General features: G+C 33.1%; 2 protein-coding genes across 2 annotated transcripts; one reads left to right on the top strand and one right to left on the bottom strand.

Moving 5' to 3' along the window:
* Positions 1–414: 414 nt before the first annotated feature.
* Positions 415–3,689, top strand: LOC110797954 (uncharacterized). The gene is made up of 4 exons (XM_022003087.2): positions 415–949; positions 2,041–2,188; positions 2,989–3,082; positions 3,162–3,689. Exons 1-4 carry the CDS (start codon positions 606–608, stop codon positions 3,461–3,463), a joined length of 888 nt encoding a protein of 295 aa, XP_021858779.1. The 5' UTR covers positions 415–605; the 3' UTR covers positions 3,464–3,689.
* A 13,405-nt stretch (positions 3,690–17,094) lies between these two features.
* On the bottom strand, positions 17,095–18,414 carry LOC110797955 (uncharacterized protein At5g01610). Its single transcript, XM_022003088.2, has 2 exons — positions 17,795–18,414; positions 17,095–17,340 (listed from the first exon to the last, which is right to left on the bottom strand). The coding sequence occupies exons 1-2, from the start codon at positions 18,231–18,233 to the stop codon at positions 17,288–17,290; spliced, it is 492 nt and encodes a 163-aa protein (XP_021858780.1). The 5' UTR covers positions 18,234–18,414; the 3' UTR covers positions 17,095–17,287.
* Positions 18,415–19,059: the final 645 nt, after the last annotated feature.

Below are 19,059 nucleotides of genomic sequence, written 5' to 3'. Positions count from 1 at the left end.
TTTTTTTTAAGAAAACTGAAAAAGTCCTTCCCTAAGCAAGGTATAATTCACAACTAGTATTTGGGCCCGGGCGATGCCCCAGATTAGTAAGTGAACAATAATTAATTATTGTTTTTGTAATGAAATTATTTTGGACTTTTTTCAGAAATTTTTTCTGTATATTATTAATATTAATTTTGCAAAGATAACATGTAAAAGGTCATAGATCAATTGGATAATGATCTAATTTTGAAACTTGAGGTCACAAGTTCGAATCTTATGCAAACCATATTTCTCATTTTTTAAATGAAAGTGGATTGGTAGCATAGATTTATGGATCGAGGAAGAGCTTCACGTGGCATGTAAATGTTTGTAGAAACGCTTTTTAATATATAGTATAGATTCTACATTTTAAACAAACACACAACACAAAAGACAATTTATTCACACAATCACACGTTACGAGTCTTATCCACTTCCCTCCTTAAAACCGAAAATATCTCACTTTTTTTTTATTGGATAAATACTCTGTATTTCACATAATTTAAAGTAAATTCCCCAAAATTTCTAATTTCATTAATCTCTCAATCCCATCACCCCTTAAAAACAAAGCAAAAACAAATTTAATGGGCGGCGGTGGAGCGATGAGGGCTGCGGCGAAGGTGGCCGGAATTGGAGCTTTTTCTGGCGGATTTCGCGCCAGTGGATTGGCCGAAAATCCGGTTAACTTAGCGGCTAGGAATGCGGTCCGACCGGTTTCTTCAGGGTTGTCGTCGACCAGCAGTTTGACTGTTGAAGATACGGTTCAGAGGCCGGCATGGGAAATTGATGATTGGGAATTTGCTGGTAGTGAAGATGAATTTGTTGTGGACCGGAATGTTTCGGGTAACCCGCGATTAGTTTTTGGACCGGTTCCGACAATTGAAGAGGCTAAAGAGGCTACTTTTGAACTCAAAGACGCTCTTGATCAGTAATGCTTCAATTTCTGCTTTTATTTTATTAAATTTTTGTTTTCTGGATTTTTGTTGTTGTTTTGTGAAATACTCATTATTACTCCGTACTTGTTGAATTTTAATACTTGTGGAGGTGGGACAGAATCTAGTCGTAATTTGGGTTCGAATCCCGTCCATAGACCATAGCACCACCCTTGTGGATTATAATTTTTTCTTTTTATCATTCGTAATTCTCTGTTTTGTTCTGGACTTCTGGAGTTGTTTGAATTTGGATGGTGATATTTTCTTTTTGTAAAGTATTGATTTCTTAATAATCAAAAGGAAAGGAAAGGAAAGGAAAGATTGTTTCTTTTTTAAGTTTTCCAAGTAACAAATGTTGTCATTCATTTTGAATTTTGGTTTGAGAACTGATTATTGATTGTTATCTTAATCTGATTTTGTAAAAAGGTGCTTATTGATGGTTGTTAATCAGGATATATGTTATAGACTTACATAAGTAGATCGAAATGGATGTTTCTTTGGATGTATTGATATGAACTTGGTGATGCAGATGCCATTTCCAATGAACTCATGTGTCCCGTTATATTTTTGAATAATCGTAGGAGTTCCAGAAAGTTCTATTCCATGTTAATTAGCTAGGTGACTGTGAAATACTAATGTTATGGATTATAATGAATGTAATTTAGTAGGATAAGTGTGACTGATTTTCTGTCATGTGCAATACATTTGAGCTTATCAGTATCTTCGCAGTCTAGTCCATAAACTATTGGTGTTTAACCATTTTAGTCGTGTAGGCAGCTATTTTAGCCGTGTAGGTAGCTCCCTTGCTCTTTGCGGATGTTAAGTCTGTGGTGTAGCCGCTAGTTCTTCGTTGGATGTCTGACTTATAGGTGCTTTTCCTAGGGATATGTTAAGGTCAAACCGAGATGCTGAAGCAACTATACAGTTTGAAAGTATGGAACGGTTCATTATGTCCATCCATAGATGGTTTCAACATCACTAGCTCCATATTGATCCCTAATATTTCGTTGTTGATTGATTTGGATTTTAAGCTTAAATCCCTCCAAGCTAATACTTGCTTTTTCATATAAATGATACTTATTTGTAGGATATATCTCTCTTCGCCAAAATCTGCTGAAAGTGTGGAGTCTTTCCCAGTTGTTCAGGAGACAAAAGCTTGCATCACTCAGGAGCCACATATGCGAAAAAATTTAATGCAAACATTTAAGCTGTTCAACGAAAACCCTGCTGTCCAGGTTGGTTCGTCGTCCATATCTTTCTCTCTTTCCTTTTTCTCATGTAAATGCACATTAGCTAAATTTATTACTCTGTATGTAATACAGCCATATTAGTTTGTAAGGATATTGGCAGACATGTATTCCAACAGACTCATAAAGGCTAACAAGTAACAACAATAATTTCGGAGAAAAGTTGGAGTAGCGGATATTAAGGATAAAACAACAGAGATCCCATTGCCCTTGTTGGGAAAATAGATGGTTGGGATCATGGGGATCTTAGAGGAAGCCGAGGGAGACCGTAGATTACTTGGATGGAAGCAATAAAAAATGGTATGAAGAAGTTAGGTTTACAGGAACATACCGAGTATAACACTTGATAGAAGGGAATGTAGGGAGAGGATAACGGTTGGAGATAACTTGGTCCATCTAGCCGTCTACTTGGCCCTGTCATTGGGATTAAGGCTCCGACATTGTTGTTGTTGTTGCACTGACGGTTAAATCCTGGAAACTGTTACTGGAAGAGAAAAGTATCCAAGCTTGTCTTTCTAATGCTTTACAACAACAACAACAACAAAGCCTTAGTCCCAAAATGCTTTAGTTCTCAAAAAAAATTATTTCTAATGCTTTAGTTCTCAAAAAAAATTATTACTAATAACTGGATAATCAAGGACTTGCAAGTGTACATTGGACTTTCCAATTTAAGAAAATGTCAATATGCCCTGATACAAGTGTCAAGTCCCACTTTAGAATGAAACTTTATGTGATGTATAGTATTTTGTTGATGACTTTATTCTTTACACATTTTCTTCTCTTGGCAGACTGTAGTTACTTCAATTGCTTGTGATCCTAACGTGTGGAGTGCTGTGATGCAAAACCGAGTTCTCATGGAATTCCTCGAGTCAGAGAAAAAATGTAAGGAACTTTCGAACCCGTGCTTCCATTCAAATTAGAGTTATTATTGAAGTCTGATGTTGAAGTTTATTACTTACAGCTACTGTACTTGATTGTCCCGGGTTTGAGGGTCAAGAGTCTTCAAAGAGTGCAGCAGATTGTTCGGATTCTAATGATTCCAAAAGGCCTGATGGTTTGATGGATTGGCTAGAAAATATGAAACTTAATGTAGTCGATATGGTTCAAAGCTTGACTGATATGGTCCAAAGCTGGTTTGCCGTTCCAGAGGGGAACAAAAAGGCTGAATTTGGTAATGATAATTCCAGGAGTTATGTGGCTGGTGGTTCATTTATGGCGCTTGCCATGATGGTGATCATGGTGGTGGTGATGAAGCGAGCTTAGAATCTGAAACCCTCGGTTGTCTAATTCGTCGATGCTTCAGTATCTCTGTGTTTTCTGGTTTGATGACTAATAACAGGGTCAGTTTTCTCATCTGAGTGCTATTGTGGTAAACGGAAGTACATTTGTCGTTTTGGTATGGCTTTATGAGGAATGTTTGCCAAAAAGCATCATTGTACAGCAAAGTTTATGAAGAATAATGGAAGAGACTCAAAATTGTTGTCAAGAATATTCTCATGTTATCATTTTATTTGTGCAATTCTACAAACTCGATCGTTTAAGGATAGGCCTTTAAGGAGCTTCTTTTACGGGATCTTCCATAACTTTTGGATATCCACAACCACAAGAATGAGTATGACAAGATGGTTTCAAGCCTGTTTTTTTTGGGTGCGAATGAGCAACAAGGGCAATATAAATTACAAATGGGGGCGGGGGGATTCGAACCTGAGACCTATCGTACACAGGCCCTCAGTCTTAACCACTAGGCCAATACATCATTGGTAGATGGTTTCAAGCCTGTGATAGTGCAGTTTTCTATGCTCTATTCACATTGAGGTACTGTATGTTTATATCAGAAAGTGGTAGTGGTGTGTTAAAATCAATTTTTATTTTGACGAGGCGAACAATTTTATGGCATTAACCATATTTATAGGTCATTCACTCATTCATCATCCGAACAAAGAACAGATGAAAACGAGTCATTAACGAAAAAGGTTAAAAAGATTAACCCACCTTTATACATTGTCACCATCTCCGGAAAGTGCAGGTTGTAAGTGAGATGGCCTGTAGTTTATCTGTTTACGTTGTATTGTACCTATGTGCGTTAAACAATCTCTATCCATTTTTCTTAAACTACAAATAAGATAATTCATAATAATTGGCAAGGAAGACAACAAATGAAACAACAAGGGAAACTGCATGGAGTGTGTCTTAATTGTTAAGGACAAACAGCCCCTTAATGCCAGCTGAAAATTAATCATAGTGGAAAGACAGACAAAAACGACATGATGTTTAAGCAATTTTTAGTGGATTGATACTTTATTAATCATTTTTTATTAAAATAATTCTTTTCACTATGATTATTGATTACCCCTAAATTAATCATAATCGTAGTCTATAAACTTCAATTATTAATTATTAATGTTCTTGACGCAAAGATCTTTCTCCATTACTAACTGTATTAGTGATAGTGTGGACAAAATGACTTATTTACGGGAAAAGTAAGATTAAAGTATCAATATTGATACGGAGTGTACAACATTGAATAACAAGATTGCTTCTATGTTCTAAAAGTTAACTACGTATTTATATCTCTATGTGTTTGTTTATAATGGTAAAGAGAAGGGCTCCATTATGACAACCCTACGCCGAGCCCAATCCAACTTCCAAAAAAACTCAAAAAGATCCCTTGCAGTGAGTTTATCCCTAGTTTGGAGGAGAGTCTAGAACGGAGTTTAAAAATTCAGACTCTTAATATTGTAAAATACTACAACAAATATGGAGGTGAGTTTCAAAATTCAAGACTCACTTAAAACTCTACTTTTTTCTCTAATCAAATCAAATCACGTCATATCATCACATTTTATCCTACTTAATTAATTTTTTTTGGAGTTTAATTGAGTCTGAGGTGAGTATGTGCATAATAACGTGTAAAATAAGGAAAGTGTTGTATGACTCTGGATAATGAAAATGTAGGTAAAAGTTGGTGAATTTATCCCTAGACTCAACTTCAATCTCCAGACTCTATAAAAGACTCTTATTTTAAAGCTTATTATTTGTAATTTAACTTCTCTTGCTAACTCATTAGTTTTTCACTAAATTTACTTTTTTTTTTTTAATTATTCAAACAAACTCATATAAGGCTCTTCCTCTTTTCTTTTACACATTAATGAAAAGGTGATGTGGAAGAGTATGAAGTTTGAGTTTGAGTGTAATGGATAAATTCACCGTGAGTTAAAATTTATAGATATAGTAAACTCTATATAAATTTTCATTGTTCACTATATCTATAAAAATAATACTTCATCCGTTTCAGAAATATCGAACCATTTTATTTTTTACACTATTCACACTACGACTTTGGCCATTTTTTGTGATTCGTACGTAAGAAGATTGTAGCTAGTCCCAAATGAGGGTAACATGAGAAATTTTTTGTGTTCAAATAAGGAAATTGGACTATAATTATGGGACATCGATTTGGAAAACAGGACTATAATTTTGGGACGGAAGGAGTAGAAAAAAGACGAAGAAAATTTTAATCAAAGTAGATATTGAATATATTATAGTGGTGGTCCATATAGAAAAAATAGATATATTAAATAATTAGGAGGTGGGATAGAAAAGTTACTAAAAATAAAAATGTAATCCTTTTTTAAGACGTCTAGAAGTAGTATATGTGACTCCTAAAATAATACTCCCTCCGTTCCTAAATACGTGTCCAGTTCCCATTTATGGCGTTCCCTTTTATGTGTCCACTTTCCGTTTTTGAACATACACCTTTTCCACTTTTCTATACACTTTTTCCACTTTTTCCACTTTTCTATACATCATTATTACCTTTTCTTACATATTCTATACTTTTCCCACTTTTCAATCACCACCTCCACTTTTATTTATACTTTATCAATAAACAATTATCTACTTTTTCTTTTCCAAAAAAATAAAAAATTTCAATCATTACCTCTTACACACCATTCAATTTTATTAATTACCGTGTACATATCCAAAATGAACACGTTTTTTGGGAACGAAGGGTTACATTACGGAGGAACTAGATAATGTTTAAAGACAATAGTGAGTTGTGGTTAGGAGGGGCCCGGGATTCACATGGTCCTTGTTTGTAGTGAGATTTGTGAAAGACATGAATAAAACAAGAGGTAGGAGGCAGCTAACTGAAACCCGGTTCATATGTAGCCCCCAAAAAATATAATGGCTAAATTCCAATAGCTGGAGAACAAACTTGCATTTGCTCTTCCATCAATCAATTTACGTACACCTTGCTGTCTTCCATTTGCCACTCTAATCAGCAATTTGCCACTCTGGGTCCCACCATAAAATGCTGTCATTTGGGTCCCACATCTCAATTACTATAAATAATTCTTTGATTGGGCCCATTTGTCCATCTACCTCTCCCGCTCTAGCATGCATTGTTTCTTGCTAAATTTGCAATTATTAAATTTCATAAGGGATCCTATGAATCATCATCATCATCATCAAGGTTTTTAATCTTTCTTTAAAAAAAAAAATTAACAATCTTATTTTCGACAAATTTGATGTTATATTGCACATGCTTAAAGATTATACTAGTATATTATTACTATAAATAGTAATGTCTTTCCTTGGGGAAAATGGTGAAATTTCACCAACGTTAAAGTGGATTGATATAAAAACTTTCTAAAAAGGGAACTTCTATTTGCATGCTCTTATACACTTGCCTCTTATTGTGTGGAGAATGAAAAAGAAAAAAGAAAAAAGAAAAAAGAAAAAAGAAAAAAGATGTTATATAGGTAAAGCAAAATTCATGTGAGAATGTGTATAAGAGTGATAGTAGATGGGTTTAGCTCCACACAAGGCTCACATATACTACGTATCATTAATAGGCATATTAAACATAAAAAGACTGAAACCCGACACTCTAAAATAATTAGCAACATATAACTTGAAAAAACCGACGCAAATCTAATTAATCAATATTAATAGAAGATACTAAGGGTATACTCGTAATTGTACTATTAGACTCATATATATATAATAATATAGTACAGTAGTACAATTACGAATATACCCTTAGTATACTCTATTAAATATTACAAAGATACAGTTCATTTGATGACCCGACTTGAGCTTGATTCTACTTGCCCATTTGACATGCCTTCATTAAAGGGATGATGATAGAAGTACACAAGGTGTGCAAGAGCATCTTGCACACCACCACTCATAATATGCCACCTCAACTTTAAAAGATTCTATCTCTTTTGAAAATTTCAAACAGAAATTTGAAATGTGTTTTGAAATTTAATTTTGAATTTCAAATTTGTTTTAAGTTCCCAACACAATCAGCAATTAATTATCTTTAATTCCCCATAAAAGCAATGAGTGCATTCCCCATAAAGGAAACGAATAACCAAAAAATTATCTAATATTTTGATCTTTTCATGACTAAAATGATCCAGTAAAATGGTTTTGATCCGCAATTAAAAATTTGGTTACTTATCCTCTTGAGAAGAATCGAACACAGGTTTGCGCAGTTAGAGTAGATGTTGTAACAGCTTAGTAGTGACCATTGTAGCAAGGGGTATCAGCACGTAAGTCATTGCAAACATAAATCTTTTAATCTAATTTTACCGAGTTTGAGAATTCTAAATATGATTTATATAAAAATGAAACGATCCTTTATAATCGTAGATAATATTATAACACATTCATGTGTTCTAGCTATTTTTTCTAATCTTGGTGGTGGGTCATAATTTTGTATTATAACAAGAAGTAAACAACTTATTCAGTAGATGTTTTTGAAAATGTTAGGAGTTACACATCTATTTTACTTGAGTTTATTTTTATTTAAATTTAATTTCTTCAAAAGTTATATAATCTTGTGTAATCTTAGCCAAACTTAGTAATTAAAGGCTAACTCTTTGAAGTTTGATCTAAACAGTTCATGTACAACGTACGGAGTTATATTTTTGGATAACGTTACTATTTTATAGGTTTAGACATACGGTAATAAAAATTTCATTTGGAGATTGGTAAACATTTTCTGGTATCATCTCTATTATATAAGCCAGCTCCTGAGGGCTTTTAAGTAAATTAACTTTTCGTGTCCACCTTGAAAAATACCAAAATACCCTCTCCACTCCAACTCCCAAACCCTTCGCGTCTCTCAAACCCTTCGCATCTCTCAAACCCCTCGCTGCCCTTTCTCCCTCCGCCGCTTCTTTCTCTCTCCTCCCTTCACTCAATCTCCTTCACTCAATCTTTCCCCCATTCCCTCAATCTCACATCTTCGATCTCTCCTCCCTCCATGACAGAGAAAGGGCGAATGAGCAACCCGACGAATTGAACTTCATCATCTCAACGGGTTTCTCTTTCAAATCTCAGGTACTCGCTCAAATTGTTTCTCCCGATTTGCTATGGAATTGGAATTGAATTGTATATTTGTATGTAATTATGCATTTCGTTTTTGCTTTGCTGTATTCATGCGGTTTCAATGAATTTTCTTCAATTTATTTGTGTTATTTTTTGTGTGTTTTTGTTGTTCATCGGTTCAGATCCGTATTAACTTCTTTCGATTTCACCCAGAAGCCTCAAATTTGGGTTTTTATCAAAATCGAAGCTTTCTACAATCTGCAAGATAATCAGACCACGAATTTGGTGATTCTGCAATTTCTGATTTTGGAATTCATCTTTTCTGATAATTTCAATCATTACCCCCTCAATTAATTTTTTTGTTTTTCCTTACTTTTTTTTTTTTTGTTTTTTTGGTGTGTTAATTTAGTTTTTTTGGTGTTAATTTCCTGATTTTGGAGTTCACCAATTGATGTTTAATTGTGCATTTGGGGTTCGTGGAAAATTGTGATTATTTTCACCATTAGCTCATTTAAAACATAGGTAATGTTTGAACTGGGTATTTGGTTGTTCTAGAATTACTGTTTTGTAATTGGACTGTTATTGAATTAGTTTTAGTTTTGTAATGACAATCTATGGCTTTAGTGTTGATTGTTGGTGTTTATAACTTCATACCATATTTCAATTTTATTTCAGTGTTGATTATTGGTGCTTTGCAGACTGGACCAATTTGTGTTTCGATTTTTATTGGATTTTCTCCCATAACGTTCAAGAATTCCAATTGAAACCTGGGTCAATTAAATCCCAGGTAATTCTTTTAATTTCTCTATTTTATTGCTTCGTTCAATTTCTTTTCGCTTTTGCTCGGCTTGAATCAACGGTTAATGTTTCTGAACTTGCCTAATTTCAACTAGGCTTTGGTAGTTAATTTTATGTCAAACTTTTCTGATTCTGTGCTTAATGTTTGTGGAATTTGTTGATTTTTTGCAATGAAAACTGATGAATCGGATCGGGAGCTTCCATGTCGGACGGTTCTTCTTCCGCCTATCTGTCGCCATCCAGTTCCATTCCGACAACCAGTGGCACGGTTGCCGAGTTTCTCACCTGCCTTCTGTGTCGCGATCTCTTCTCTTCTACCGCTGTTTCCTCTTCTAATCCGGTACTCTTTCTTTCTCCTCCATTATAATTAGCCCTAAGTTTTATTTTCTTTTATATAGTGTTAAAAGTTGTTGTAATTTCTTTGATGTTGGTATTGCCATTGTGAGAATTAACAAACATCAATTTGGTACTGTTGTCTGATCATCAAGCTGTTATGGTAGTATACGGCATTGAAAAAGGAATATTGCCCGATTTGTAGTAATTGAAATGGCTGTTGCTGTTTGTGTAGCCCCATATTGGGTGTAGTATTCTTGATTGTTGTATGCTGGGGCATGGTTTGCGGAAAGGATGTCAGGGTTATTGATTTTGAGGAATTCAGTGGCTATAGGGGATATCTAGAGAAGAACACAAACTGGTGGGTAGTTGACTATTTAGATTCTCTTTTTGGTTGATTACATAAACTCTCTTAAAGTGAGGCCTAAAAAATGGTTTGTGGAGAAAATACTTATATAATTAAAATTGAATGAAGCATTTTCTATTTACTTCAATTGAGATTCTGCACAAGTGCTCCCATTTCAAAAACCTCATTGTTAAATTCTTCAGGAACTTTTGTTTTGTCATGGTATAAATGTACTGTTAAGGTGGACAGTTGTGATGAATTCCTAGGGATATTGTAGTTTCCTAAACACTTCCAATGGACTGATGGGGTATACTATTTGCATGGTAGTTTGTCCTATTCCTATTGGCCACCCAAGAGTTACACTTCATCATTCAAACATGTTCATAACTTCAGATGTTCTATTACCAAAACACCAGGAATTAGTTACTCGACTCTTCAAATATGTACGTCCTTCAAATGTTTTAGGTTAGATGCAGTAGGTTGATGTCTGATGCTAAACTGGAGTACCGAATAGTTTATTGTATGCCGGTAAGTCCGTTTTTTACCATTTTGCTGCTAAATCTTGGGACTTTGGTATACCGGTAAGTCCGTTTTTAACCTTTTTCTGTTTACTCCATGAATTCAAACTTGAAAGATCTTAGAAACTTCAAGTTCTTTAGTAATTAAAATCACTTTGCAATGTGTTTTTGTCCTCAAACTCCGTAGCAATCAACTATTGAATGATAGTCTTATATTTTATAATCTATTGTTTCAATATAAGTCACGACTGGCTCAAGTTTTCCTCACATGTTGCCACCTCTAGAGTTTGTGACTACCAGTAGCAGTCTCGATGAAAAAAGTGAAGGGTATATGAGAGGGATTGTGGAGGAGAGATGGATAACATTGTTATAAATTTCGGAAGTTGGATCTTTGAGAAATTATAAAAGGAGTGAAGGTTATAGTAATTTCAAATGACATAGTAGTTTGAATCGTCATTTCAAATTCATTAGTTCATGCAATATTTTTTTAAAAGTTATACATAGTAGGATGTTGACCAGTTCAAATTTAAAAATCTTTCTGCGCTTTCCTTATAAAACCACCAAGCGGTTATTAAGATTTTCTTAAACTACATATCTACAATTAGTCGAACAAAAACGACATAAGTAACTTTAGAATCCAAAACACTCTGCTAACAAGCAATCAACACATATTTTTTGTTATTAATTCCTAAACTAATATTCGCCCTGATTTTAGTAGTTACAGAGTACAAATTTGCTAGCACAAAGTTTTTGAAATAATTACATGATTTACTTTGTTAACACAAATTTGTTAGTTAGCACAAATTTGTTAGCATAAAATTAGTTTGTTAACTGTGAATGATAGTTGGGAATGATAGTCTTATATTGAAGCTGATTTAATTTCCACAAATTTTGAAAGATATATATATAGTGATTGAAAGATAGTTAGCACAAAATTAGTTTGTTAGCCGTGAATGATAGTTGGGAATGATAGTCTTATATTGAAGCTGATTTAATTTCCACTTTGTGTAGATTATAATTATACCGGTGCATAACCTGTATATTTGATTCTTCGGCGCCGGCGATCATACTATTTCACCATTAATTCTTTTTTGGGTATTGCTTTAATTTTTCTGGGTTTGTTCATTTTAATTAATATGAAATTTTAGTTTGCTGTAAAAGGGTTATTACCTAGGTATTAGTTGTATCCTCTCCGTACCAGAGAGCTGATAGTCCTCTCTGAAATAGTAGATGAGCTGGTTGTGCTCATCTTCAGTCCTCTCTGAAATAGTAAATGAGTTGGTTGTGCTCACCAGAAAACTAAGCATGTGATTAATTGGGATGACTAAATTTTCTTAATTTGTTACTCTTATACTTTCTTTACTTATCAGTTTACAGGTTCTCAAACTAACCAAAAGTAGCAGTTCTGGAAAACCAAAACAGGTCTGTAATAACTTCCTTTTAGGCTGAAATGTTTCGTTCATATTTGAGGGATAATGTCTATCGGAAATGAATTGCTGTGTCTGAGAACAAATATATTTTATTATTTCATTTGTGCATGAAGAATCTATATGTGCAGAAAAGGGGTAGTTTAGTTTGCAGCAACATCTCCATAACCATTAATCAGTGCTGCCAAACATGAGGGAAGGTCTGGCTATTCTACCCCAAGGCTCACAGCCTCATAGGTCAATCACCAAACAAGAATTTGTCTTGATTTTAGAACAACTCCAACGAGGGAAGGCCTGGCTATTCTACCCCAAGGCTCACAACCACACAACTCCAGTCACCTCCAAGTTTTGATTTTTTTTTTTTTTTTGGGTTGCAAATATTGAATGTGGTTTTATGTTGATGTATTGGATATGACAAGTAATTAAAGTAAGAAGTACGCAAGTAATTTTGACCTTTTTGTAATGAATTAGTAATATTCTTGGCTTAATGATTTTTTTTTTAATTAGGGATCTTGCTCTGTTGTCAGTTAAAGTTTGGATTTCGTAAAAGTTTATGCAGTTTATCTACATTTTCAGCATTTTGTTAAAATTCTAATATTATCTCGCACGCATCGCGTGCATATAAGACTAGTTAAGTTTTATTGTAAGCCTTTGTGTAATCAAAAAAATATGTAGTATATAATTTTTTAAAAATAAATTATATTTTTAACAACCAACTCTTTTTTGATAGTGAGGTAAATTAATTATGAGATAGTCCCCATAAAGATAACGATTTACCAAAAAATCATAGTTAAAGGTGAAAAAAATATTCAATATTAAGTTTGATGTTTTATTTACTAAAATGATCTCATAATTTGGTTTGTCACATTTAAATTTTTGGTTATTTTTTCTCTAGTCAAGAATCAAGCACGGGTTCTCGCAGTTAGATCGAGTAGATGTTATAGCAGTGTAGTAGTGACCCCCTTAGCAAGAGGGATCAGCACTTATGTCATTTCAAACGAAACTTTTTAATATAATTTTACGGAGTTTGAGAATTCCGAATAAGATTTCTTTAAAGGTGAAATCATCCTTTTTAATCGTAGATTATAATACAATATTCGGTCCTAATTCAATAAGGGGTTATTGGCAAAAAAAAGCTTTTTTATTATATTTTTACTAGTAAGTACTCCGTGTGTTTTTTAAATGAAAATTAAATTTTATAAGTACGTATTTTAATACGTGGGATCATTATATGTATTATGAAATCTAAACATTCGCTACTTATAAAACCTTATCTATATTCTCAAAATCTCAAATATATTATATATTTTCTAGCACAAATGGATGTGCTGATACCCCTTGCCAAACTGGTTAAAACGAAGTTTATATGATCATCTTCACACTGCCCCTAGACCTGCGTTCGATCCTTTATATGTGGATCTTTTTTTTTCCTTTGGGCAATTGTTGTTTTATGTTATCATTGTTTTTATGGTTTCTTTTTAGTATTTACGGAATCATAATAAACAATACTTCCTTTCTTTATGTATTGAATCTTTTTATGGGATCATTTGTGAGTTTATTCATAAATTTTATCCAATTTTGTTTATCTTTTCATCCAGTTATATAGCCGTAACGATATGCTATTTCGACAATATATGATGTGGACTGTAATGACAGATGCGTGAAACGAACAATCTTTTGCATATCAGAAACTCTTAGATGTAGTTTAAGCTTTAGATATTATGAATAATATAATGGTTTTCAAAAAAATATATTTGTTGTAAACAATGAAGTTTAGACTTTGAGTTTAATTATCATGTGTAGCTTCATCAGAAAACTTTTTGTTATGTCTTGAAAAAAAATGCATGTACTCATATGATTCGTCGATGGATAACGAAAGAAAATGCATGTACTGATACTCTTATCTTTAAACTTAAAAAATCATAGTTAATGGTGAAGAAAAACATCAACAATTTGATCTTTTCATGACCAAAATGATCCCATAAAAATGGTTTGTCACAATTAAAAATTTGTTTTATTTGCTCTTGACAAGAACCGAACACTGGCACACAGTTAGAGTATATGTTATATCAGTAGAGTAGTGACAATTGTAGCAAGGGGTATCAGCACGTAAGTCATTGTAAACAAACATATTTTTGTCTAATTTTACCGAGGTTGAAAATTCTGAATGTGATTTTTTTAAAGGTGAAATGATCCTTTTCATCATAGATAAAGTTATAACACATTGTGTTTTCCAATTTTGGTGGTGGGTCGTCATTTTGCGTTTTAACAAGAAACAAACAACTTAGATGTTTATGAAAATGTTAGAAATTACGTATCTGTTTTACTTGAGTTTGGTTTTATTTAAATTTAATTTCTTCAAAAGTTAAATGATCTCGTGTAAACGTAGTCAAACTTAGTTAGTTATTTAAATCTAGCTCACAAGTACGGAAAATGCTTCTAGTGACGCTTTATAAATGTCAATTACGACGCATAAAATCGCCGCAAGTGCTTTTACCGACGCTTTCAAAACGCTCTCTTTGCCTGTGCCGCTACCCCCTATTACGACGCTATTCTTTTGCGTAGGTAAAACTTAAGATTAGCATCGCTACAGACTTATTACGCTTTTAAGCGCCGCCATATATCTAATTGACGTTTTCCACTACCGTACCTTTTGGAGTACACTAAAAGCGTCGCAAGAGCTCACTAATAGTGTCGTAGAAACTTAATTTTCATGGTAAATAATTTTAGCCAAACTTAGTAATTAAAGGCTAATTGTTCGAAGTTTGATCTAAATAATTCATTTACAACGTACGGAGTTATTATTTTTGGATACCGTACTATTTTACAGGTTTAGATATACGGTAATAAAAATTTCATTTGGAGATTGGTAAACATTTGTTGGGATCGTTAAGTTTTATTGTAAGCCTTTGTGTAATCATAAAAATATGTAGTATATATATAATTAAGGAAAAATAAATTATATTTTTAACAACAAACTCTTTTTTGATAATGAGGTAAATTAATTATCAAATAGTCCCCATAAAGATAACCATTTACCAAAAAATCATAGTTAAAGGTGAAAAAAACATTCAATATTAAGTTTGATGTTTTATTGACTAAAATGATCCCATATATTGGTTTTTGACAATTAAAAATTTGGTTATTTTTTGCTCTAGTCAAGAATCAAGCACAGGTTCTCGCAGTTAGATCGAGTAGATGTTATAGCAGTGTAGTAGTGAACCTTTTAGCAAGAGGGTATCAACAAATATGTCTTTCCAAAGGAAAGTTTTTAATATAATTTTACGGAGTTTGAGAATTCCGAATAAAATTTCTTTAAAGGTTAAATCATCATTTTTAATCGTAGATAATAATACAGTATTCGATCCTAATTCAATAAAGGGTTATTGGCAGAAAAAGTTTTTTTTTTATTATATTTTTACTAGGAAGTACTCCATATGTTTTTTTAGTGAAAAATAAATTTTATATATATTTTAATATTGTGGGATTATTTCAGTTATTATGAAATCTAAACATTCGCTGCATATAAAACCTTATCTATATTATCAAAATCTCAAAAATATTATATATTTTCTAGCACAAATGGATGTGCTGATATCCCTTGCCAAACTGGTTACAACGAAATTTATATAATCATCTGTACACTGCCTCTAGACCTGCGTTCGATCCTTTATACGTGGATTTTTTTTTCTTTGGGCAACTGTTGTTTTATGTTATTATTGTTTATGGTTTCTTTTTAGTATTTACGGAATCATAATAAACAATACATAATCAGATTGCATATTGCAATAAACGACCATTGTCAGTTCTGAAAAGCCATTGCCATCTTCATCAACCTTCGCTAAAGGGTCCAACTTTGGCTTCCGTTCAAGCACAAACCATCAGTATAGCTAGTTTTCTTCTACACCTTCTTCCAACCATCAATATAACTAACTTTTGCAACTGAAACTAATTTAGAAAAGGTAGATTAAATTTATTAATTCAATTACGCATTTTATCAAACACCTTATATGCATCACAAAGGGAGGTTTATGTAAATAAAATATGAATGCTCAATAGTTGAAATGATCCCGAACTGAACAACATGTAACCAATATCACGAACTGATAAATATGAATGCTCAATCAGAAAGGAAACAACAAAAAAATATCAAGTACAACATGTAACCAATATCACGAACTGAAAAATATGAATGTTCAATTACTTTAGAAATGGAAACCAGAAAAAAGAAAGAATGAAAATAAGAGGTGAAGAAATGAAATGTTTGGCGGTGAAGAATGAATGAAAATAAGAGGTGAAGAATGGAAAAAAGATCAGTAAATGTTTGGCCGGAAAATGAAAGTGGATAGTATGGCGCAATTTCATCCCGCCTAACATATGCGAATGGCGCAAATGGCTAAAATATTTTGCCGCCCATAATCTTCCTTTCTGAAATTTTTTCCCTCTCTTTTTTTAGTGGAATTTGTGAGTTGGCATCATTTAATTGGTGGTGTGCAAGATACCTTTGCACACCAAGTGTATCCCTAGCCTTTTCCTCATTAAAGGTTAAATTTTAAATTTGTTTTACAAGAGAGTGATTTATTTGTACCATAGGGAATATTAAAATTGAAACAAAATGTTGGAACAATCAACAAGAATACTAAACACTTGCTTCGGAATATGAATGTCATTATTATGCTTCAATTACTCATCCCTTTTCATAATCCAAGTACTCAAGAATAATTTATTAAGCTGAGAAGGAATCTAAAACATTCAGACAATATGAATCCTATTAGTTGTTACATTCATGAATCGATGTTGATTGATTGCCAATTAAGGATTCCTCTTTATCTCCTTTAATTCCCTTTTCTTCCATTCAAAGTGAATGTCTTTGAAGCGGTTAGCTTAAACACTTAATTCTAACTCTTAATACAACCATTAATTCATCGGATTTGCTCTACCTCCATAACAAGTACGACTTTGATCTTTAAAAAATACTCTGTATAAAACATTCATGTGAAAATTTTAACTAATGGTCAAAATTAGTCGGATATTGAGATAGGAGTTTCGACTCGAGACTCGTACTTGTACCTGCCCCAAAAAAACAAACGTAACTAAAAAGACAGTGTGAAAAAATGGAACAAAAAATCTAGGAATCTGAAACATTCAAAATTGGATACCAAAATTTCGGATCTATACAAGTTATCTAACAAACCCCCCAAATTCACACACTCATTTAGATCATCATAACCACAAATTAATATCATCATCAATCAAACCACACAGTGTGAAAATAAGGGGAAGATTTTCATCACATTTGTTTCATCAAATCTTTTTATCTTCATTTTTCAGCTGCAAATCCTTTGTCTTTCCTTCCACTATAGTTTATCAACCCTGCAATTTATTCAAACAACATTAATAAAAACTCTACTAATTTAACCAAAATTATAATATTGGATTAAGCGTAAAGTTAAACTTAAACTAAATCACACTCAATCAATTAAAAAAGCACTCAATAATGTTTTGTACCTAAATTAATAATCAAATTATAAACCTAATTTGACAAATTCGAGCTAAACCCAAATCAATTGCACATTAACTTGAATAATTAGATAAACCCAGATCAATTAGAAACCTAATTTTACAAATTCAAGCTAAATCTAAATCAATTAAACAACTACTACGTAGTTTAATAAATTCGAGCTAAACCAAAATCAATTACCCCTTAATTTTGAAACACCCAGATAATATTTGCCAAAATATTTCTAAATTAAACCCCAAAAATCAACAATTGAGGGAAAAAATCGAACTCAGAAAAATTAAGCCACCATAATTAATTAATCCATACCTTGTTGAGGTCTGCAACTAGGGGGATCTTCAAAAAGTGACAAAGAAAGCTGTTTCTGAGCCATACCAATATCAAACAAAATGATCCCAGATTTAGGATCAAAAACTGTGATTTCTTTAACAGGCAACCAAATGAAGAGCTCCTCCTGTGACAAACCTTCAACACCCATTAGTTCACCGTATGTGAGATTAGCCTTAACGACACTTTCGAAGAGAACCCGGTTCTCGAACTTTGTTAAGCATGGACCGTCGATGAAGACCTCTAGTAAACCGGTTCGGTCGTTGAATTCGTAGGATTTTACTTCTTTAGGGAGTAAACCGGCCGGTAAACCTTTCTTCTTTAGGAGGTCGTGGACTGTCATGGTGGATGAGGAGAGAGAAAGTGTGGAACAGAGGATCATTAGTGTTAGGATGGTGAGTTTTTGGAGTTTTGATGCCATTTTTTGGGTGATTTTGGAGGTTTTGATTTGAGTTTATTTGGGAGGAGAGAGAAAATGAGAGAGGGAGTGTGTTTTGGGGGAAAAGAGGTTGAGAAATGGAGAAAGTTTAAAAGGGTGTTATATGCGGGTTGTGTGAGATTACGGATTTGCCCTTTTGCGGTGGATGGATGGAGTTGGAAAGATTGAAGAAGGGGTTGTTTGATTAACTTTGGTTGATGGGGCATTATTTGAGGGATCTCAATTATTTTCTATTTTATGGAGTGGAGAGTATTTTGGATAATTGATTTAGGCAAATTTATATCCTACACATACCCTGAAATTTTGGATATTACTTCTATCTTCATTTTTTAGACGGTAGGAATTCAATTCTTGATTTTTATTTTTAGTTTTTTCAGAGAAAGATATAACAAAAGTTTGAGAATCTTATTTCAAAACTACGCTCAAACACTTATTTAATAACATAAGAAAATTTACTATCTAGATAGGGATCAATATTTTGATGGGTTTGGATGTGATGACCTGAAACGATAGTGTAGTTTGTTGCACGATTGATTTCTCAAAAAATGTGACGAGAGGAAGAAGTATCAAAATAATCTAAAAGTTGCTTGACATCACTCATCAACACTTGAATCTTCCACCGTCACCAAGCTTGACCCTGTAAAATGTTAATAATCAATAAGTTGTTACCTTCAATAAAACATGATGTACATTGTTTTCGATTGCTTAAAGAAGACCATTGGTTTAGCAATAGCTTCAGCAAGAAGAGGAGATAAAGTTCCAAGATTGTAGCTTTGACTAATAACATTATTACCTAGGTGATCACTAA

Source organism: Spinacia oleracea, chromosome 4, assembly GCF_020520425.1.
Source record: "Spinacia oleracea cultivar Varoflay chromosome 4, BTI_SOV_V1, whole genome shotgun sequence".
Classification (NCBI taxonomy): domain Eukaryota; kingdom Viridiplantae; phylum Streptophyta; class Magnoliopsida; order Caryophyllales; family Amaranthaceae; genus Spinacia; species Spinacia oleracea.
The sequence above is the reverse complement of the archived record's forward strand: the minus strand, read 5'-3'. Positions and strand labels throughout refer to the sequence as shown.